The sequence below is a fragment of the Oncorhynchus mykiss genome, chromosome 17 (assembly GCF_057628025.1).
Source record: "Oncorhynchus mykiss isolate SJ-2025 chromosome 17, ASM5762802v1, whole genome shotgun sequence".
Taxonomy (NCBI): domain Eukaryota; kingdom Metazoa; phylum Chordata; class Actinopteri; order Salmoniformes; family Salmonidae; genus Oncorhynchus; species Oncorhynchus mykiss.
The window spans coordinates 50,312,067-50,334,934 of NC_143038.1; the positions used below are offsets into that span (position 1 = coordinate 50,312,067).

Below are 22,868 nucleotides of genomic sequence, written 5' to 3' on the forward strand. Positions count from 1 at the left end.
ACTTTCCATTGCGCCGACATTGCTGGCCAAAGCCAAAATATTAATCCAGCCAGAATCAGACCAGAGGCTTTTTAGGTGGTGTATGGTACTGCCTAAATTATTAATATCAGAATAGACAAATTGCCCCAAATTCTGTCCTGCATTGATGCACTGAGTGAGTAACCTGGTTGGGGGTGTGTGTGTTCCAGGGCGCCATGGCGTGCTGCAGGAAGGAGCGCAGGCCTGTGTCTGATGAGGACAGCTCTGAGATGGATGCAGACCCCAGCACCAGTACCTCAGAGGAGGAGGAGGTCCCTCTTAACATCACTGATGAAATGAAACGAATGCTCAACCAACTGTGAGTCAGCCTTCACACGCACACTCATTACAGCCATCCAGAAAGACGAGCTGGCTTCGTTATGACCCCCTCCACACGTGCGCACACACATCACAGGAGGCTGCTGAGTGGAGAACGGCTCATAGTAATGGCCGGAACGGAGGATATGGAATGGCATCAAACACCTGGAAGCCATTCGACTGATTCTGCTCCAGTCATTACCATGAGCCAGTTCTCCCCAATTAAGGTGCCACCAACCTCCTGTGACACACACCCCAGTGGTGCATTGTATTTATATAATGTTGTCCTTTACTCCCATCTAGTGTTAATGCAGAGTGCGACATTCATTTTGTTTTCAGTAGGGCCACCAAAAGCTAGATGAGAACATTACATTACAGAATGTCTTCATTGTGTAAATGTATGCCTAAAATGTAGTTTTGAATATCAGTGTCAATAATAAAAGTATAATTTGTGTTCCACTAAAACTTGTCACCGTCTCAAGTCTTTCTCAAACACTGTGTGTATTCTGTTTTCCTGCATGTCTTCTCTTCTCTAAGACCTCTTGTGTTGCCTGTTGTTTCTCCTCCTTCCCTCTCTTTTCCTTCCTGTCTCTGTGCCACACAGACATTGTTCAGATGATAATTGTGTTGCCAGGAGGGAGACGTTTGACATTGATGACGACTGTGACAGCCTGACGTGGGAAGAGAATGACGAGACCCTGTTGCTATGGGAGGACTTCACCAACTATAACATACAACCCAGTGCCATCACCGCATCAAACTGCACAGCCACCAGCGCAGCCAACAGCAACACAGAGGAGCCTGTGAGTCGGATTAGACACCACACAGCAAATGTCAAGGATACTTATGTACAGGAAAAATCTAAAACAGTTAAATTACCACTACCTACTGATATACTAATGGTCAAGGGTACAGGAGGGCATTGAGGAGTCGGTTATCTCCCATACTTCCCATCCATTCATATTCGGCAAACACAAATGTTTTCAGTAAAATAACGTTTTTTCATTTTGACTTGGAGGTCAAATTCTGCCCATTGTTATGTTGAGAAATGAAATGCAATATCCAAATGGTGAATGAGAGTGTTTTAGCTAATCCTCTTTGCTTCTTCCCAGGTCTCTCAGGATGGAAGCCTGGGCAGCCTCATAGATGAGACAGAATCACTATTCAAGACCAGAGAGCAGGAGTACCAGGAGACCATTGGCGCGATTGAGGTTAACAGGCTGTGTGTGCCTGCGTGTGTGTCTGAGAGTGAGAATGTGACAGAAACAGAGGTACAGTAACAAAAATAGAGGAGAATGAAATCCCCTGAGATGTATCTGCCTGTTAGAGATCTATTGTATCTAACAGAAACACCTGTCAAGTAACAGGACATGGGAGGACAACGACTGCCTTTTGATTTGTTGGTTGTTTTGTCCCTCTTGCTGTTTGGTTTTGATTTGTGACCCCGGTGACCATTCATCTGGCCAGAGTGACTCAGTCCCTGGCAGGGCTGGCACCTGTCCCAGCTCAATGTCACTGATGTCTCTCTCTCTCTCCTCCCTCCCTACCCTCTCTTCTGTCCTCCTTACTCTTTCCCTTTCTATTTCTCTGGCTTCCTTTCTCCTCATCTCCTCTCTATCATCTCTCTCTCCCTCACTCAGATGGAGCTAGCCACAGCGAAGAGTGACATGAACAGACACCTGCATGAGTACATGGAGATGTGTAGCATGAAGCGTGGTCTGGATGTGCAGATGGAGACGTGCAGGAGGATGATCAAAGGGGGCAGGAACTCTCCCTCTGTCAGCTCGGTGGCCAGCAGCGACTCAGGGAATACTGACGAGATCCAGGAAGAACTATTGGACAAGGACGGAGAGGCTGAGGTGCCAATCAGCTGATGGCTGTCCTGCCTGGCACCGCCCCTCACTCCTCCACTCACTGACGTATAGCTGCTCACAGAGCTCCACCCTGCTTGGGGGTTGGCCCGTTTGGCACTGTTGGCTGGGAGTCCTGATGGTCCTAAGGGTCTGTCCCACTCTCCCAACTGGTGCTTATTGTCTCTGTTCTCATAGGGATGGAGGGGGACGGTGTTCCTTTGCTTCACAAGTATTATAAGGCAGAGGTGGCACATACAATATAGTGTCAGCTGTGCTCTCTTCCTCAGTGCTGCCTTGCTGGTTTCTTCAACCTAATCAGAGCTCCACAAGAACATCCAGCAAAACAGTCAACCTTATCAAACCAGTCGTACTGGCTCACTATTAGTATATTCGAAACAGTTGCACTGTCACCATCGTCAATCTGTTGGACTGAGGTGGACAGTCCATTTGGTCAACAGGGAACAACATACACAACAGTATTCACCAGTGAGAATATATGCCTGAGTTCTTTTAATAATCACAAATCAAGAGCAATCACACAATTTTCTACTTGCATGTGCCCCATGGATGTAGATGGATTATTCACATACAGTACATGCACATGCACAATTGGGTATAGAAATGTTCTCACCACAGTCAATACAAACAAAACAGCCTGACTGGACTCTCCATGGTTACCAGTGTTTACTGGGGAACGGAGCACAGCCCTTTGCTGCATAATGCATTGTTCAAGCTCTATGCAATTTAGCTAGCCTTATTTCAGGATGACCTTCCCTACCCTTCTTTTCCCTTATGATTAGCCTTTTTAAGCTGGGCAGGTGTTTTCTAGTTGTCATTCAGAGTGCTCATGTGTGTTCTCCGAAGTGGAAGGTGCAGAATTGTCTCAAAAAGGGAAATGTTGGAACAGTGACCCCTAGTTGTCTTTGTCGAAGTCATACCCCTTCCCTCCCTACCCATGTTAATTTAATGTCTGTAAACATGGAAAAGATGATCGAAAATAATATGGAACAAGGCGCCAGCAAATATGCTGTTTTTGATTTGTAATGCCTTTTGCTGATCACTATCATACTAAGCTTCAGCCAAATGTTGTAATTTCCCCTAAAATGTATATGTTATGATTGGTAGAACTAAGTTCTTGATTGTCCCTTGGGCTACTCTTTGGTAAGTCCAAAGGTCTGTTGAGAGTTATTGGTCATCTGTTTGTCCTCTCAGAGAGAGGGTATGGAAGATATATTACACAAAACAATCACGGAAACTGGCAACACCATGTACATTGGTTGCTAATACAATTCCTAACTTATACACTGTACAATGCCATATTTAGGTTATATTTTTGCCAATCTGGGTGACTAACCTCAGATGGCGTCTCACAAAAACTCCCCCCCTTCTGTCCAGCCTATCATATTCCGTTGTCCCATTGTCATGTGCCCTGGATTGGGCTTAGAATAGTTTGTACATACATAAGAGACAAAGGAGGTTGGTGGCACCTTAATTGGGGAGAACTGGCTTATTGTAATGACTGGAGCGGAATAGGTGGAATGGGATAATTCATCAAACAGATGATTTCCAGGTGTTTGATGCCATTCAATGAGCCGTTCTCCCCTCAGCAGCCTCCTGTGATAAGAGGGCTGTTGGCATGTGATCGTATACCCTAGATGCCTTTCTGTTCATAACGCGCTATACGTAATTAATTTTGTTGTATTACATTCAGTCTAATGATTTTCATTGAACTAATCAATTAACAAAATTGATGAACGCACAAGGATTGGGAGAGGTTTTCTGCAAGTTATTTTTCAATTGGTTTATGAAATGTTGTTAGTTTGCAGAATGAAGGACAAAAGTGCTATTTGTATGATGAGGGTTTTAATAATTACATTTGTCATTGCATTGTCTCTGTGGGGAAGAGGGGCTATTGCATTTGGTTGTTTCTCTGAATTGTTTTACATTTGAACTAGAGGCACATCATAGTTGCAGTACAATAGTGTTGCAATTCTCAAAATCAATTCCTGTAGCTTTAAATGGGCCTATAGTCCATGAAATTGCATTATACAGATTGAATTGTGAGTGTTGAGGCAGATATGAAATATTCTCTGTATCATATTCCGTTAACATCATAGATGGTCAAAATGGTCAGGACTCTTAACTATTTCATCTGACACAAAAAGACAGGCCCAATCAGTCTAGTGTGTATTATTTCCTAAACCATAGTAAAATATCCAGACACATACACATAACATTCAGGGAGAGGCCTTATTCCCAGCTAACCATCAAAATACATTGTATAAGATTTAAAACCAGCATGACGTAAGCCATGTTTTTGTTCGTCCTTTGTTGCACCATACAGTGTAGGCTGGTAACCATTAGGCCTATGCCCTTATTTCTCATGATGTCTCAGGATGTCATTTCTACAAAGAGAACAAATCAGATAACATACACCACATACACAAAAGTATGTGGACACCCCTTCCAATAAGTAGATTTGGCTATTTCATGCACACCTGTTGCTGACAGGTGTATACAATCGAGCACACAGCCATTCAATCTCCATAGACAAACATTGGCAGTAGAATGGCCTTACTGAAGAGCTCAGTGAATTTCAACATCATCGTCATAGGGTGGCACCTTTCCAACAAGTCAGTTCGTCAAATTTCTGCCCTGCTAGAGCTGCACCGGTCAACTTTAAGTGCTGTTATTGTGAAGTGGAAATGTCTAGGAGCAACAACGGCTCAGTCGCGAAGCGGTAGGCCACACAAGCTCACAGATCGGGACTGCGTGTAAAAATTGTCCTTCCTTGGTTGCAACACTTACTACCAACTTACTACCAAACTGCCTCTGGAAGCAATGTCAGCACAATAACGGTTTGTCGGGAGCTTCATGAAATGGGTTTCCATAGCCGAGCATCCGCATGGAAGCCTAAGATCACCATGCGCAATGCCAAGCGTCGGCTAGAGTGGTTTAAGCTTGCCGCCATTGGACTCTGGAGCAGTGGAAACGTGTTCTCTGGAGTGATGAATCACGCTTCACTGTCTGGCAGGCCAACCAACAAATCTGAGTTTTGCAGATGCCAGGAGAATGCTACCTACCCCAATGCATAGTGCCAACTGTAAAGTTTGGTGGAGGAGGAATAATAGTCTGGGGTTGTTTTTAATGGTTCGGGATAGGCCCCTTAGTTCCAGTGAAGAGACATCTTAACACTATAGCATAGTGTTCTAGACGATTCTGTGCTTACAACTTTGTGGCAACAATTTGGGGAAGGCCCTTTCCTGTTTCAGCATGACAATGCCCCGTGCACAAAGCGAGGACCTTACAGAAATGGTTTGTCGAGATTGGTGGGGAAGAACTTGACCGGCATGCACAGAGCCCTGACCTCAATCCCATCAAACAACTTTGGGATGCACTGGAACGCCGACTGCGAGCCAGGCCTGATTGCCCAACATCAGTGTCCGGCCACACTAATGCCCTTCTGGCTGAATGGAAGCAAGTCCCCGCAGCAATGTTCCAACATCTAGTGGAAAGCCTTCCCAGAAGTGGAGGCTGTTATAGCAGCAAAGGGGGGACCAACTCCATATTAATGCCCATGATTTTTGGAATGAGATGTTCGACGAGCAGGTGTCCACATACTTTTAGTAATGTAGGGTATTTCCCATTGAACAGATTGTAGACATGTTGATTATGGCAGCCACACGCACCTCTCTGATTCAGACGGGTTGTGTTAAATGCAGAAGACAGATTTCAGTTGAATGCATTCAGTTGTACAACTGACTAGGTATCTCCCTTTCTTTGATAAATGTGTGGTCATTATTATCCAGGGGCAGTCTTCTGAGTACAGTCCAACCTAACTATCAGAACTGGTGCAAAAAAAATCTCACGCCGTGAGTTAGAACACATCTGATGTGTACCTGACACATTTTTCTCTGTCCAGCAAGCAAACACAAATTGTAAATGTTTAATTGAACTAGTATGTAGCCTACCCTTACAGGACTATGATCATCTAGAAAGTCTGGCTCATTGAGCCTAAATGGGAACCTGCAGTGGTTGGGTTTAAATGGTTCATGGGTGTTTTATATGAGTGGGTTTTATTAATGTAGTGCAAGGGTCTAAAGTGTTACATTAGCCATTGCTGATATGTATTTTATATTGCTTTGTCACCATAACATACAGAGCTGGCCTGTAGTGGGTGGTTATAGAGTATTGTAGAGATAGCAGTAGGTCAGAATCCCCAGTCAAAGTAGCCATTGAGGAAAGTACTGTCTTTACTATGACCATTGTCAGTGTATTTTTTTTTTAGACACATCACATTATGATGATGCTATTTCAAGCCTGCTGTTTCTAACTCACATTTCTGTCCCTGCATCTTATTTCAATGCATACCTCTGTGCATTGTAAAGTACAATGTTATTTTTATGTCATCTATCAGTAAAACTTTGCATTCATGGGGATTTAGGATATACTGTTGTTAAAAAAAAGAATGTACACTGTTATTGGTGTTGGCGGGGAAATGAAATAAAATGGGGGATTGCCTTTAGCTTGAGTCTTTGTTCTCCTTTGGAGATGTAGCCTATCATGTTTAATTATACATATTACAATGTTTGATGTGCATGTAATTGCACCCACGTCATGCACCCATGCTGGCATGTATTTTTTAGATGCATGCCAGCAAAGCCACTACACAACACTAAACAATACATTAATTGCACTATAATGGTGACAAATGGTGCCCACAAGCGGTTAGGGCCTACATAAAGCTGTTTCAACAGGAGTGCTTTCTTTTCAGCACCATGGAGTGAATCCTTCAAACTGCTACATTTGGCTAATCAGCAGATCCTTGTCTGGCAGCAAAACAGTTCATTCAGCATCATTTACTGCCTTTTTAAAAAACATAGCTGATATGGCTGACCTGCTTAAACAAATGTGGTTTCTACTGACAATTGAGATGCAATCTGTAATTTTGAGAAAGCTAAAACTTTTGTTCAGCATTTTTTAAATGTAGAGCGACAGAATTCAGAACCTATATTGTTTTTCCAGTATTTTCCCTGTATACCAAGTCAGAACTGTAGGATGAATAAAGGGGGCATATAAGCAGTAAATGAAATCTCGTACAATATTCAATGATGATTTCTCTAAAACAGGCTAGTATAGGCTACATGTGCACCATCAAGTCAGAACAGTAGCCTAAGTTATGAGGGGGAAAGGGATGAAATTATTAGGGTGAGGCACATGGGCTACTAACACCTTACTACACAACATACACTTATTTATTTCTTAGCTACAGTATACAGTTGAAGTCGGAAGTTTACATACACTTAGGTTGGAGTCATTAAAACTCATTTTTCAACCACTCCACAAATTTCTTGTTAACAAACTATAGCTTTGGCAAGTTGGTTAGGACATATACTTTGTGCATGACACAAGTAATTTTTCCAAAAATTGTTGACAGACAGATTATTTCACTTATAATTAACTATCACAATTCCAGTAGGTCAGAAGTTCACATACACTAAGTTGACTGTGTCTTTAAACAGCTTGGAAAATTCCAGAAAATTATGTCAAGGCTTTAGAAGATTCTGATAGGCTAATTGACATAATTTGAGTCAATTGGAGGTGTACTTGTGGATGTATTTCAAGGCCTACCTTCAAACTCAGTGCCTCTTTGCTTGACATCATGGGAAAATCAAAAGAAATCAGCCAAGACATCAGGGGAAAAAAATGGTAGACCTCATGTCTGGTTCATCCTTGGGAACAATTTCCAAATGCCTTAAGTTACCACTTTCATCTGTACAAACAATAGTACGCAACTATAAACACCATGGGACCACGCAGCCATCATACCGCTCAGGAAGGAGACGCGTTCGGTCTCCTAGAGATGAACGTACTCCGGTGTGAAAGTGCAAATCAATCCCAGAACAGCAGCAAAGGACCTTGTGAAGATGCTGGAGGAAACGGGTACAAAAGTATCTATATCCACTGTAACAACGAGTCCTATATCGACATAAGCTGAAAGGCCCCACAGCAAGGAAAAAGCCACTGCTCCAAAACCGCCATAAAAAAGCCAGACTACGGTTTGCAAAGATTGTACTTTTTGGAGAAATGTCCTCTGGTCTGATGAAACAAAAACCGAACTGTTTGGCCATAATGACTGTCTGGAGGAAAAAAGGGGGAGGCTTGCAAGCAGAAGAACACCATCCCAACCGTGAAGCACAGGGGTGGTTGCATCATGTTGTGGGGGTACTTTGCTGCAAGAGGGACTGGTGCACTTCACAAAATAGATGTCATCATGAGTAAAGAAATGTATGTGGATATATTGAAGCAACATCTCAAGACATCAGGAAGTTAAAGCTTGGACGCAAATGGGTCTTCCAAATGGACAATGACCCCAAGCATACTTCCGAAGTTGTGGCAAAATGGCTTAAGGAAAACAATCAAGGTATTGGAGTGGCCGTTACAAAGCCCTGACCTCAATCCCATAGAAAATTATTCACCCAATTTATTGTGGGAAGCTTGTGGAAGGCTACCCGAAACGTTTGACCCAAGTTAAACAATTTTAAAAGCAATGCTATCAAATACTAATTGAGTGTGTCAAATTCTGCTGAAATAAATCACTCTCTTCTGACATTTCACATTCTTAAAATAAAGTGGTCCTAACTGACCTAAAACAGGGATTTTTTACTAGGATTAAATGTAAAAAAGTGTATGTAAACTTCTGAATTCAACTGTATTATATGACTAGTTAAGCCCATTTGTACTCCTGAACATATTTAGGTATGCCATAACAGTGGTTGAATAATTATTGACTCAAGATTTTTTGAAAATGTATTTGGCTAAGGTGTATAAACTTTCCGACTTCAACTGTACATACCTCCCTGGCATATTACATAATTAATGCAGCAGCATATAATACATTTTTGGACTCGTTGTGCTGTGCTCACTTGAACAGGAAGGTGGTACAGCGGTCCTTCTTGTGGGCACATTTTGTCATGAACCTTTTCATCAAAGTCTGGCATTCTCTGGATTTATCGTGCTTTCAAAACAACAGGGAACCCGGAAAAAAACAAGATTGAAACATGTCGGTGATCTTCAGGTCGGAGCTCTAGAAAGAGGCCCGAGCTCCCGAGTTGGATGACCGTTCAAAACGTATTTTTCCAGTCTGAGTTCCCACTTGTCTTTAACTCACTGAAGTCTGAGATTTCCAAGTTGTTTTTAACACAGCAGAAGTTATGCTGGATTGATAGCATGGCGAATGTATTCAACCTTTTCTAGCCCATGGTGTTGCCTGTGAATGTTTATCCATTTAAACTAGGAAAAGAGACCCTTATACCCTGACTTGAAGCACACACCCTCCACCGAATAGCAGGGAAAGCACAATATGGATTGCTTTGCAACACTTGCAGTTAGCCACTGCTTCCTTCCAAACCAGTTATTATTGAAATTTCCAAATTGTTGTGTAATGTTTATGTCCAAGTTTTATCTATAATTTCTCTTCATATGACTAGGCTTGAAAATGATTTGCCAGTAGATTGTCAAAGTGATTCAAGATGATGTATATCTAGCTTGCTAGCTAAGATTTTGAAAGTTAGATGTTGACATGATCAGTCCAATGAAAGTTATGGTAGATATCACGTGATATGACGCCATTTTATCTGTGGGCATTTTTTTTTTAGCTAAACAGGTAGGGGAACAGTTGACTACACATCCTCTAACAGTTCCTACATTTGTCACAATTAAAATCAATCAGGTTAAGTGGGAAAATCCGTAATTGTGCAAAAGACGAAGGACATCATAAACTTCATAAAGAGAAACGATGTACACTACACATTTGATCAGTCAGAAATAGAATTTCTCGATTCAGACATGACAGCGCTACTCTGATTGGCTAGGGATGTCTTCTCCTTAGCGCTAAATGGCTATTCACAGACTCGCCCCTCCTTGCCTCCAGTAAGTTTCATTATGGAAATTAAAGGTGTGTTTACAAAACTTGTTTCTTTGAAATATGAACAAGTAGGATTTTAAAACAGCTTCACAGTCTAAATCTTAAGAGTAAATCATTTAAATTATTCTTCTGATGCAACACTATCACATACTGTGACAATTTAGACGCAATGATGGTAATAACGATGGTGGGCTCCCTATCGGATATTGGTACGGCCTGAATCCTCTAAACTCGCGATACAAGTAACCAGTAGGCTACATTCTCAAGATATCAGACAGTTTCGATGTATCTTATCAGTTCTTGATACATTATATCGCTGGCAGTAGTGTGTTATTATTAGATTGCCCTTTCTCTCTACATATTTTCCATTGAAACATGCTGCGTGTGAGATCAGCATTGTGTCATTCTTGGAGGGGGTATGTAATTTCACATGAACATACACGAGACCAACTTACCTTAGCTTTGACTTTTCGTAACCTAATGTCATTTGCATTATTCCGGTAGTTGATAGTCGATTTCTGACTTATGATTGTTGCTTAACCAGAACGTTTTTTTCCACACTACAATTGGCCAATTAGGACAATTACAAATAAACTGCAAATTAAAGGCAATAATGCTGAATGTGTTATGTAATGATTTAAGAAATGTTTTCCTTGCCAGCCACCAGACCCTTTCAACGCGAGCTAAATGAGTTTAAATAAGTTCTTCATTATTTTGTTTCTTCTGGTTAACATTCCAAGGCGCGTGCGTGAAGGTAACAGTTCACAGAAGTGCACATTCATTCAACAAGCAGCATTGTGACATGACTTGAGCTAAAACATGTGGTTAGTTAAAAGCCTGAAGTGGGACTGGTGTTCTGCAAGAAATGGACTCAAGACACCTTGATATGGGCAAGCCAGCTGCATGAATTTCTACTCATGTTTGTTTATGCAGTAACCCCAATTAAAACATTATAGGAATCTTGAGTCTCGTTCGAGGTCTATGGTGGTGAAGATCAATAAACATTTATAAAGGTTGTCTTTTGTACACCAGATCACCCATTGGCAGATAATTATCTGTGTAAATATGGGAAGGCTAATACTTTCATTGAGTTCATATGTGTGCATCTGTTTGTCAGGGCAGAGGAATTTAAGTTTAATTTTAAATATTTGAATACCAGCCCCTGTCTCCCCGGTTTGAAACTCTGACCTTCACTGACTGTTTAGTTTGGCGGTGTTGTAACTTTTCCACATAACTTTTAAATTGACACTTCACCCTGACTCACAGAGAGGAGTGTATAAATAAGAAAAAAAGCCTTATTGCAATTGTTTGCTTGCTGCTATAGGGAGTCTCGGCCAGAATAACTGATGTGAAATTACCTCTAGTAAATGACTTATTCCAGCTGACAGTAAAGCCTTATTCAGGTCCAAAGCATTGTGCCTGGTTTATACAATGTGAGGATTTGGACTTGCCTCAAAATAAACTTGAATGGCATTCATTCCTATCCATCAACATATTAAAACAAAGCTGTATAAAGGGTTAAGAGAATGAATGGCCAGTAGGCTACCTCAAGTATAGGGCTATAACACATTGATGAACACATTTTTCAGGATGAGACACATTCCATCCAGAAATCTGATACTATGTGGAAATATCTACTGCATGCATATGTCTGTCTTCACTTGATGTGCATTGGTCCTAGCATGTGTGTCTGCTTGTGTGCAGTTTCAGGACCTTCCCCTGTGCAGCTGTTGAGGTGAAGAATGAGCCCATCCTGGGATTCAACGAGGGCAGTCCAGAGAGGGCCGAGCTGCAGAAGGTACACACACAATCATACATGCACACACTCTCAAGCAACATCCACCTGCACCATTCAGTATATGCCCTTCGTGACCTACAACCAGGTCATCTCTCTAAAAGGTGAGACACAATAATAGTGTGTGTGTGTGATAGGCCCTGGATGACCTGAAGGGGAAGACAGAGGAGATTCCCTGTGTGGTTGGGGATGAACATGTGTGGACCAAAGACATCAGATACCAGCTATCAGTGAGTAGAGTCAACAGCATGTCCCTAATCTGAGCAAACTATTGCTCCATGCTGCCTGCAAATATGGGAGCCTGGAGACTGAAGCGCTCACTTCTCACTCACACTGCTGCTCAGATACACAGCATACTGTCTAATCCAAACCGAAGCATTCAAGGCCTGTCAAGTTAACCCAACGGTATTAGTCATTTACAGTTTATCAGCTGTGTGTTTTCTTCGGTTTCTGATAAGATCCATTGGCTATCATAAACTAACATGCTACTTTGCTGGAGGCCTGCCTGTTATTTCTACCTTTTGATAAAGACCAGTACCACACTCTTTTTACATTTTATTTCCTGAAGGTATTATAACTGATTGTAATTTTATTTTCAAAGCCCTTCAACCACTCACACAAACTGGCCAAGTTTTGCTATGCTGACAAGGTAAACTAAGAGTACAATTCTTCTGTTTTTATGTGTCAGACATTTTCCAAGATTTACATGACATGACTGGATGGTGTTACCTCGGTATGATTGATACAGGACCTGCTCAACAAAGCTATCTTAGCCTCTGTGGCGGCGAGGAGAGAATGGGACCTGAAACCCATCCAGGACCGAGCCCAGGTCCTCTTTAAGGCTGCCGACATCATCAGTGGACCTAAGAGAGCTGAGATTCTGGCCAAGACCATGATAGGCCAGGTACAGTGAACTATTTAGCCTACATGGGGTTTTCATAGTCTTACTGTATATTTGTGGTATTGTTGAATATCACCAAGGCTCTGTTTGAATTGAGTGATATTCATCCCCTCTGCTTTCTATTTCATATTTTTTCTAGGGTAAAACTGTGGTGCAGGCAGAGATTGATGCGGCTGCAGAGCTAATAGACTTCTTCCGGTTCAATGCGAAGCACGCTGTTGAACTGGAGAGCCAGCAGCCCCTGGACAGTGATGGTAGCACCAACACCATGCTCTACCGTGGACTGGAGGTGAGCACTCACTGGTCCTAGCATTATCTGTTCAATTGAATAGTAGTCAGTCACAGACAACCTGTATACTTGGGGATATGTTAGGATTGATTTCTGGAACTCTTATATTCCAGGACTTTTTATGTCAACACTTTTATTTCCCCTTTAACTATAGGGTTTTGTAGCTGCTGTCGCCCCATTTAACTTCACTGCAATTGGTGGAAACCTAGCGGGTACACCTGCTCTCATGGTAAGTCCCCTCCTACTAACAACAATACAAACATTTCCTTATAGTTGTCATTTACTTCACATTAAGTTCCTTGTGTGTCTTGTTGGTTATAGTCTGAATTGAACTGGACTTTCTTTGTTTGCCCTGGCTCTGTGTTTGTCAGGGTAATGTAGTTCTGTGGAAGCCTAGCGACACAGCCATGTCAGCTAGCTACGCCGTATACAATGTTCTGCGGGAGTCAGGGTTACCCCCCAACATCATCCAGTTTGTGCCAGCCGACGGACCAGTGTTTGGAGACACCATCACTTCCTCTGAACATCTGGCTGGCATCAACTTTACCGGCAGTGTCCCGTATGTGTCCGTCTGTATACGTTTATGTATATTAACCTGAAACTGTCTGCCACTTTTCATTTAGACCAGTTTCACATAATGTGTGATAACCCCTGTATTTTCTTAACAACCCATTCATCTTTTTCAGTACCTTCAAGCGCCTGTGGAAACAAGTGGCCCAGAACCTGGATATCTACAAGAACTTCCCTCGGGTGGGAGGAGGTGGGTTGGAGCAACACCGCCACACACTACCTGTACAGCCCGTACACCGCCAGGCACTAGCTGTACAGCCCCGTACACTGCCAGGCACTAGCCGTACACTGCCAGGCACTAGCCGTACACCGCCAGGCGCTAGCTGTACACCGCCAGGCGCTAGCTGTACACCGCCAGGCGCTAGCTGTACACCGCCAGGCGCTAGCTGTACACCACCAGGCGCTAGCTGTACAGCCCATACACCGCAACACACTAGCTGTTTCATTAGCTGTACATTGAACATTACATGGGAATATCATCTTTATTCTTATGCCTATGTTGGGGTGTGAATGTTAAAACACTTCATCAAAATTGGGATCGTTAAATGTTTTTTGTTCTTAGCCAATTCATTGATGATAGGCCCTGCTTTACTTAATTTCAGAGACATTGCAAGCCTTGATATTGTGATACAACATTCCATTGTGAGATACAGCTTTTGATTGCCAATAGTTAGGCCAAGTGCACGATTCTGACTCCGTTTGCCTGGTAGTCGAGCTGCCTATACTGTGCCTGTCCTCTTTCTCTTCACCCCTCGCTAGCTCGCTATGAAAGATGCAAGTGTTTGTGTTCTCGGAACTACGGCAACTAATCACTCTCCTCCGTTCCAAAAATTCTGAACCTTAGGAGGCGAAGGTCAAGTCATGTGTTGTCCGAAACATGACCTGCCAAGCCGCACTTAACACCAGCTCGCTTAACCCAGAAGCCAGCTGCACCTATGTGTCGGAGGAAACACTGTTCAACGGACAACCAAAGTCAACCTGCAGGTGCCCGGCCTGCCACAAGGAGTCACTAGAGCGCAATGAGCAAAGTAATTCCCCCCCCCCCCCCGGCGAATAGTGCGCCGCCCTATGGGACTCCCGGTCATGGCCGTTTGTGACACAAACTAGGATCGAACACCAGGCTGTAGTGACGCCGCAACACTGCGATGCAGTGCCTTAGACCACTGTGATGCAGTGCCTTCGACCACTGTGATGCAGTGCCTTCGACCACTGTGATGCAGTGCCTTCGACCACTGTGATGCAGTGCCTTCGACCACTGTGATGCAGTGCCTTCGACCACTGTGATGCAGTGCCTTCGACCACTGTGATGCAGTGCCTTCGACCACTGTGATGCAGTGCCTTCGACCACTGTGATGCAGTGCCTTCGACCACTGCGATGCAGTGCCTTAGACCACTGTGATGCAGTGCCTTTGACCACTGCGATGCAGTGCCTTAGACCTCTGCGCCACTCGGAAGGCCTATAATTATGGTTTTATTATCCGTTTAAATTGTCCATTTGTCACATCCCTAACCTATATCACTCTTTACACATTGCTTCACTGACGTTCTCATCTGTCATGTCTTTCAGAATGTGGCGGTAAGAACTTCCACTTTGTGCATAAGTCTGCGGATGTGCGGAGTGTGGTGACTGGGACCATCCGCTCTGCGTTTGAGTACGGAGGGCAGAAGTGCTCAGCCTGCTCCAGGATGTATGTACCAGACTCCCTGTGGCCCCAGATCAAACAGGGGCTCCTGGACATCCACAAGCAGCTCAAAGTTGGAGACGTGAGTGTGCAACTGATCTTAGCTCTGAGGACTGTCAGATTCATCAGTGACTGGCACTAGGGTTATTTTGGTGGGAATAGATACAGCCAGTTGAGTTGTTCTGCTGTAGCAGTTCTTTAAAACCGTTGAAGTTTGTACTGTAAGTGTTCATTCGATGTCAGGTTGTTGTTAAGTGTCTTTCTGTCTCCCCTGTCTAGCCTGTGGAGGACTGGAGTACATTCTTCTCTGCTGTGATTGATGACAAGGTACAGTACTGTGACATTTTCACCACACTGGATGCTTGACTAGAACCAGCTTTATTACTTCTGAACAAGATTAATGTTTATATTTTCAAAATTATTTATTCTTCTTTTAGTCCTTTGCTCGGATTAAGAAGTGGTTGGACCATGCCAAGTCATCCCCTAAATTGAACATAATTGCTGGGGGCCACTGTGATGACAAGAAGGGTTACTTTGTGGAGCCGACCATCATTGAGAGCACAGACCCACAGGAAGCCATCATGGCCGAGGTAAGACTTGATATTGTAGATCACTTCATTCCCCATCACTGTTAGCCTATGGAACTTCATAATGTGACTGTTATGGACCCGATTAGACAACCTACTGTGATACTATACTTGTTGTGTGTAGGGGCCCTACGCTTGCCTAATTGTTCTGTAACCTGACTAGGCAGGTGCATTACTGTGAAAGTATGAATGTGCGGTCCGGGTTGGGTGTGGTTGTGCCTGGGAACAGAGTGTTTGCTTACTGGGGATCTGGGTGGACAGTTCCAGCGTGACTGGTCGGGCCAGCACAAGGGGGTCGTTGATGTAAAGTTGGTGATTTAAAAACTCCAAAAGGGCATGTCAAATGGAAGATCCAAAAGCTCTGTTGGTCGGTAGATAACCCTCGTTTAGCTGATTAGCTTGGTAATCCCCCCACCTGTGCACACACCACAGACTTCTTACGCATACCGGAGCTTCGTTGAATGTCCCAGAGTGCCACTTTCCCCAAGGGGTGGGATGTGTAACTGTGGCCTGACTGTGTGCTGACTGACTGGCCTACCACACATACCTACTACATAACATTTCCAGTTGAAAGATCTCAGAATAAACATCTGAGAACCATGTGTTCTCCCTTTTTTGAACCAACCTGCCAGAGTTATACCAGACAAACATACCAAACATGTCAGAATTACTTGACAGACTCAGTTGGGTATGAATTGCTGAAAATGACTGACTTGTTCAATTATCCTTGTCTAATAGATATTGCTGTCTTATGGAGAAAAGGAGCAGGATTATTTTATCAATTTTAACTGAGGCCAGCAGTCAGGCTGAGGGCTAAGTGCTTGGATTAATTTATATACATGTACAATGCCTTCAGAAGGTATTCATACCCCTTGACCTTTTCCACATTTTGTTGGTACAGCCTGAATTCAAAATTGATTAAATAGTTTTTTTCTCTCACCCATCTAGACACAATACCCCATAATGAAAAAGTCATTATTTTAAAAGAATGTTGCCAATTGATTGAAAATGAAATACAGGAATATCTAATTGACAGAAGTATTTGCACACCTAAATCAATACTTTGTAGAAGCAACTTTGACAGTGATTACAGCTGTGAGTCTTTCTGGGTATGTCTCTAAGAGCTTTCCACACCTGGATTGTGCAACATTTGCCCATTAATTAATAACGTCACCATGCTCAAAGGGATATTCAATCATTTTTACCTATCTACCAATAGGTGCCCTTCTTTGCAAGGCATAAGAACAACCTCCATGGTCTTTGTGGTTGAATCGGTTTGAAATTCACTGCTCGACTGAGGAACCTTACAATTATCTGTATGTGTGGGGTGCAGAGATGAGGTAGTCATTCAAAAAAATAATTAAAACTCATTTTTCAACCACTCCACAAATTTCTTGTTAATAAACTATAGTTTCTGCAAGTTGGTTAGGACATCTACTTTGTGCAGGACACAAGTCATTTTTTCCAACAATTGTTTAGACAGATTATTTCACTTATAATTCACTGTATCACAATTCCAGTGGGTCATAAGTTTACATACACTAAGTTGACTGTGCCTTTAAACAGCTTGGAAAATTCCAGGAAATTATCATAGGCTAATTGACATAATTTAAGTCAATTGGATGCATTTCAATGCTTACCTTCAAACTTAGTGCCTCTTTGCTTGACATCACGGGAGAATCAAAATAATTCAGCCAAGGCCTCAGGAAAAAAAATGGTATACCTCCACATGTCTGGTACATCCTTGGGAGCAATTTCCAAATGCCTGACGTTACCGCGCTCATCTGTACAAACAATAGTACGCAAGTATAAACACCATGGGACCAAGCAGCCTTCATACCGCTCAGGAAGGAGACGCGTTCCGTCTTCTAGAGGTGAAGTACTTTGGTGAGAAAAGTGCAAATCAATCCCAGAACAACAGCAAAGGACATTGTGACGATGCTGGAGGAAACGGATACTAAAGTATCTATATCCACAGTAAAACGAGTCCTATATCAACATAACCTAAAAGGCCACACAGCAAGGCAGAAGCCACTGCTCCAAAAACGCCATAAAAAAGCCAGACTATGGTTTACAATTGCACATGGGGACAAAGATCGTACTTTTTGGAGAAATATCCTCTGGTCAAAAATAGAACTGTACCATAATGCCCATTGTTATGTTTGGAGGAAAAAGGGGAGGCTTGCAAGCAGAAGAACACCATCTCAACTGTGAAGCGTGGGGGTGGTTGCATCATGTTGTGGGGGTGCTTTGCTGCAGGAGGGACTGGTGCACTTCACAAAATATGAGGAAAGAAATGTATGTGGATATATTGAAGCAACATCTCAAGAAATCAGTCAGGAACTTAAAGCTTGGTCGCAAATGGGTATTCCAAATGGACAGTGACCCCAAGCATACTTCCAAAGTTGTGGCAAAATGGCCATCACAAAGCCCTGACCTCAATCCTATAGAAAATTTGTGGGCAGAACTGAAAAAGTGAGTGCGAGCAAGGAGGCCTACATACCTGACTCAGTTACCAGCTCTGGGGGCCGAAATTCACCCAACTTATTGTGGGAAGCTTGTGGAAGGCTACTCGAAACATTTTACCCAAGTTAAACAATTAAAAGGCAATGTTACCAAATACTAATTGAGTGTATGTAAACTTCTGACCCACTGGGAATATGATGAAAGAAATAAAAGCTGAAATAAATCATTCTCTCTACTGAGTTTTTAAATGTATTTGGCTAAAGTGTAATGTAAACTTCTGAATTCAGCTGTATAATGTGACTAGTTAAGCACATTTTTACTCCTGAACATAGTTAGGTATGCCATAAGAGGTTGAATAATTATTGACTCAAGAAATTTCACCTTTTCGTTTTTAATTAAGGTAATTCATAATTAAGGTAGGTCAATTAATATAGGAATGTATAACTAACTTTCTTATAACTCTGTTCTTGATGAACGTCCTGTAGGAAATCTTTGGCCCAGTTCTGTCTGTCTATGTTTACCCTGAGAACAACTACAAGGAGGTTCTAAACCTTATAGACAACACATCACCATACGCCCTGACAGGAGCGGTCTTCGCTCTTGACAAGTAAGTTAGAACACTCCCTGTTTTTTTATGGTGTGGCATCATTTTACTGTGAAAGGGTTGCTTGCTCCATGAAGACTGAACGTAATATAGTTATCCCTGTAACTTTTCAGATAATTTATTATGGATGCCAACCACGCCTACTATGATCTGCTCATTGTTAATAGATTTGACTTTACACAGAAATTGACACTTGTCAAGAAAACGTCCTAATCCTTTAATCATATTTGTTCCAGGAATGTTGTAGATGAGGCAGCTAAGGCCTTGAGGAACGCTGCAGGAAATTACTACGTGAATGACAAGTCCACCGGCTCGATTGTCGCCCAGCAGCCATTTGGTGGCGCCAGAGCTTCAGGTAAAATGACCCACACACCACTCCAAAGCTTTGATATTCATTTGACTGTCAACAGTTCTATGAAGCAGGACTTTTCATGACTCCTGATGAGCTCTCTGTGTCTGACATAATGCCTTCTGCCGACATCATTTTTATTAATACGAAATAGGATGAATATAAGCACTTATAACAGCTAAAACGTGAACATTCTTGTCTGCATAGGTACCAATGACAAACCTGGTGGTCCTCACTACGTCCTGCGATGGACATCCCCACAGGTGGTCAAGGCCACCCACGTCCCGCTCAGAGAATGGAAGTACCCATACATGGGTTAAAAAGACAGTACTGTACCCCCTCCCTAACCATTTGGCCCTCATCCAATCCTAGCTTTGTAGAGGAATCTGTCTGATTTTTGTCCTATCCCTTTCTCCAGTCAAGACTGACAATGAAATGAAGAGGGGAAACCCTCTCCTTACTCGTCCAAGTTTTAGTCCTTTTTAGCCCATACAAGCCTGCACTGAAGCTAGACACAAGTACAAATGTAATTTTTAGCTCAGGGTTTCCCCAACCTGGTCCTTGGGACCCCAAGGGCTGCACGTTTTTGTCCTAGCACTACACCGTTGATTCAAATAATCAACTAATCAAGCTTTGATTATTTGAAATCAACTGTGTAGTGTTACGGCAAAAACCAAAACATGCACCCCTTGAGGTCCCGAGGACCGAGTTGGAGAAATGCTCTATTAGCTGTTCTAAATTAAAAGGGGGAGCAAAGGCGCCCCTCTCTGGCACTTCATGAGATCAGCAGGAGCTGAGCCAGATCAGATGGCCTGCTAGCTGTACAGAAGAATGGCACTATGAAACGTCCCATGGATCCACAGACAGTACCAGTCAAAAGTTTGGACACACCTACTCATTCAAGGGTTTTTATTCATTTTTTAAAACTATTTTATACATTGTAGAATAATAGTGAAGACTTCAACACTATGAAATAACACACATGGAATCATGTAGTAAGCAAAAAAATGTTTAACAAAGTCAAATATATTTTAAGTCATTCAAAATAGCCACCCTTTGGCTTGATGACCGCTTTACACACTCTTGGCATTCTCTCAACCAGCTTCATGAGGAATGATTTTTCAACAGTCTTGAAGGAGTTCAAACATGTGCTGAGCACTTGTTGGCTGCTCTTCCTTCACTCTGCGGTCCAACTCATCCCAAACCATCTCAATTGGGTTGAGGTTGGGTGATTGTGGCGCCTAGTCATCTGATGCAGCACCATCACTCTCCTTCTTGGTCAAATAGCCCTTACACAGCCCGGATGTGTGTTTTGGGTCATTGTCCTGTTAAAAAACAAATGATAGTTCCACTAATCGCAAACCAGATAGCATGGCGTATCACTGCAGAATGCTGTGGTAGCCACGCTGATTAAGTGTGCCTTGAATTCTAAATAAATCACTGAGCAAAGCACTATCACACCACCTCCATGCTTCACGGTGGGAACCACACACGAGGAGATCATCCGTTCACCTACTCTGCGTCTCACAAAGACAAGGTGGGTAGAACCAAAAATCTCAAATTTGGACTCATCAGACCAGAGGACAGATATCCACCGTTCTAATGTCCATTGCTTGGGTTTCTTGGCCCACGCAAGTCTCTTCTTCTTATTGGTGTCCCTTAGTAGTGGTTTCTTAGCAGCAATTCGGCCATGAAGGCCTGATGTTGAAATATGCCTGTTACTTGAACTCTGTGAAGCATTTATTTGGGCTGCAATTTCTGAGGCTGTTAACTCTAATGAACTTATCCTCTGCAGCAGAAGTAACTCTGGGTCTTCCTTTCCTGTGGCAGTCCTCATGAGAGCCTGTTTCATCATATCGCTTGGTGGTTATTGTGACTGTACTTTATTGAAAGTTATTGAAATTTTCCAGATTGACTGACCTTGAAGTAAAAATGGACTGTTGTTTCTCTTTGGTTATTTGAGCTGTTCTTGCCATAATATGGACTTGGTCTTGTACCAAATAGGGCTATCTTCTGTGTACCACCCCTACCTTGTCACAACACAACTGATTGGCTCAAACACATTAAGAAGGAAAGAAATTCCACAAATGAACTTTTAACGCACACCTGTTAATTGGAATGCATTCCAGGTGAAAAATATATTTTGATTTGTTTTACACTTTTGGTTTCTACATGATTCCATATGTGTTATTTCATAGTAATGATGTCTTCTGTTATTCTACAATGTAGAAAAGTGATGATAAAGAAAAAGCCTTGAATGAGTACTTGTGTCCAAACTTTTGACTGGTACTGTAGTTAAACTTTTTGGTCTACCATAGATTCTACAGAGATTTACTATTAGTTCTAATTAATCAGTCTTCTGTTTTTAATTAAATGACTGCTGTATCTGAGCCTCCGTTTCTGACCATCTCAGTACTGACTGGTCCTGAGGCTGTTAAGTTTTCCACATGTCCTGCTGTATTTGTATTATACAAAACTAACTATATATTATAAGTATTAGCTGACCATCTGCCATGACAAAAACAATAACCCAACGTTTCAATAATATTTCATGACTGCTACGGTACAAGTATCAACCCAATGTTTATCATTTTAGGTTTTCTGTTCCCTATGATTGTAAAAAAGAGGATGGCTTTTACCAAAAAAAGTCCTTACTAACCATCCTTCTTAACCTATATTCAGTAAACATGGTTGTGTGTATCGAAACTGCAATAATGTGGTTTTCCTCACTGTGTTTTGGTTTGCTGTGTTATCACACTGTAATACTCAACCCCCTGCCTGACTGTCTCTGATAGGAAGGTGATGCACTTGTTACACTTGAGCTATGGCTTGGCCTACAGTATCTGGCTATGAGGGTGCCATTGCCTTTTTACTTAAACCCTGCTTTGCCATCTAATCAGGTTTATTTCAGTAACAGCACACTAACTGTTGATTTCAAATTTTACTGAGTGTTTGTCCATTTAAAAAAAAAAAAAATGCTTCAACTGCATATGATTGCTCAGTCTAAATCTCAATTTCATGTCATCTTGCTTTTAAAACAAAAGTTGAGGATATATTTTCATAAATGTGTTTTCTGTTAAATGTTAATATAAATTATTTGTCTTCTAATGTGCCTGTATTGGCAATATTAGGGATTTACCTTAATTGAATTAGCATTATTATACATTTTCATAATTTCAGAAATGATATTAAACTTGTTTTTAATGTCTTTTTGTTTCTGAATGTGGCTTGCTTGACCATTTCTTGTTGTTAATGAGACTGACACATTTTTAAGTTGGTGTTCCTTCAGTTTCTTTAACCAATTTGACGAGTTGAAATGAATGTGACCAGTGGGAAATGGGCACACTGTTCCACACTGAGGTGTCAAAGTACAAATCTGAGGTTTTTACTGCCTGTTGTTGGAGTGTGTCCCAGCACACTACCTTGTCACACCCACTGTGGTGTCTTTAGTGTCACACTCCTGTCATATCAAAGTCAGATGTGAGGAGACCTCATTACTGGTCCTCTGG

The 22,868-nt window shown here is 42.2% G+C and overlaps 2 protein-coding genes across 4 annotated transcripts in view; both read left to right on the plus strand.

Moving 5' to 3' along the window:
• Positions 1-6,714, plus strand: part of iffo2b (intermediate filament family orphan 2b) — a 41,583-nt gene extending 34,869 nt beyond the window's left edge. The window contains exons 5-8 of one of the 3 annotated variants that reach the window (XM_021569448.3): positions 189-337; positions 941-1,139; positions 1,449-1,547; positions 1,977-6,714. In XM_021569448.3, coding sequence (XP_021425123.3) covers positions 189-337; positions 941-1,139; positions 1,449-1,547; positions 1,977-2,210 — 681 coding nt within the window. In that variant the 3' untranslated portion in view covers positions 2,211-6,714. The remainder of the gene's footprint in view (positions 1-188; positions 338-940; positions 1,140-1,448; positions 1,548-1,976) is intronic. The other 2 variants (XM_021569449.3, XM_021569446.3) reach the window with 2 other exon arrangements.
• Positions 6,715-10,278: 3,564 nt separating this feature from the next.
• Positions 10,279-22,567, plus strand: aldh4a1 (aldehyde dehydrogenase 4 family, member A1). Its single transcript, XM_021569451.3, has 15 exons — positions 10,279-10,532; positions 11,821-11,914; positions 12,049-12,141; positions 12,513-12,560; positions 12,660-12,815; positions 12,952-13,101; positions 13,256-13,330; positions 13,473-13,660; positions 13,788-13,861; positions 15,239-15,435; positions 15,633-15,680; positions 15,791-15,943; positions 18,892-19,013; positions 19,247-19,365; positions 19,567-22,567. Exons 1-15 carry the CDS (start codon positions 10,492-10,494, stop codon positions 19,677-19,679), a joined length of 1,671 nt encoding a protein of 556 aa, XP_021425126.3. The 5' UTR covers positions 10,279-10,491; the 3' UTR covers positions 19,680-22,567.
• The last annotated feature ends 301 nt before the right edge of the window (positions 22,568-22,868 follow it).

Bases quoted from the DNA above. Each gene is read 5' to 3' on its own strand.
- aldh4a1 (XM_021569451.3), top strand. From the start codon at position 10,492: ATGCTGCGTGTGAGATCAGCATTGTGTCATTCTTGGAGGGG. The intron at 12,816-12,951 runs GTACAGTGAACT...TATTTTTTCTAG, and splicing joins CCAAGACCATGATAGGCCAG to GGTAAAACTGTGGTGCAGGC. The intron at 13,862-15,238 runs GTGGGTTGGAGC...CATGTCTTTCAG, and splicing joins CTTCCCTCGGGTGGGAGGAG to AATGTGGCGGTAAGAACTTC.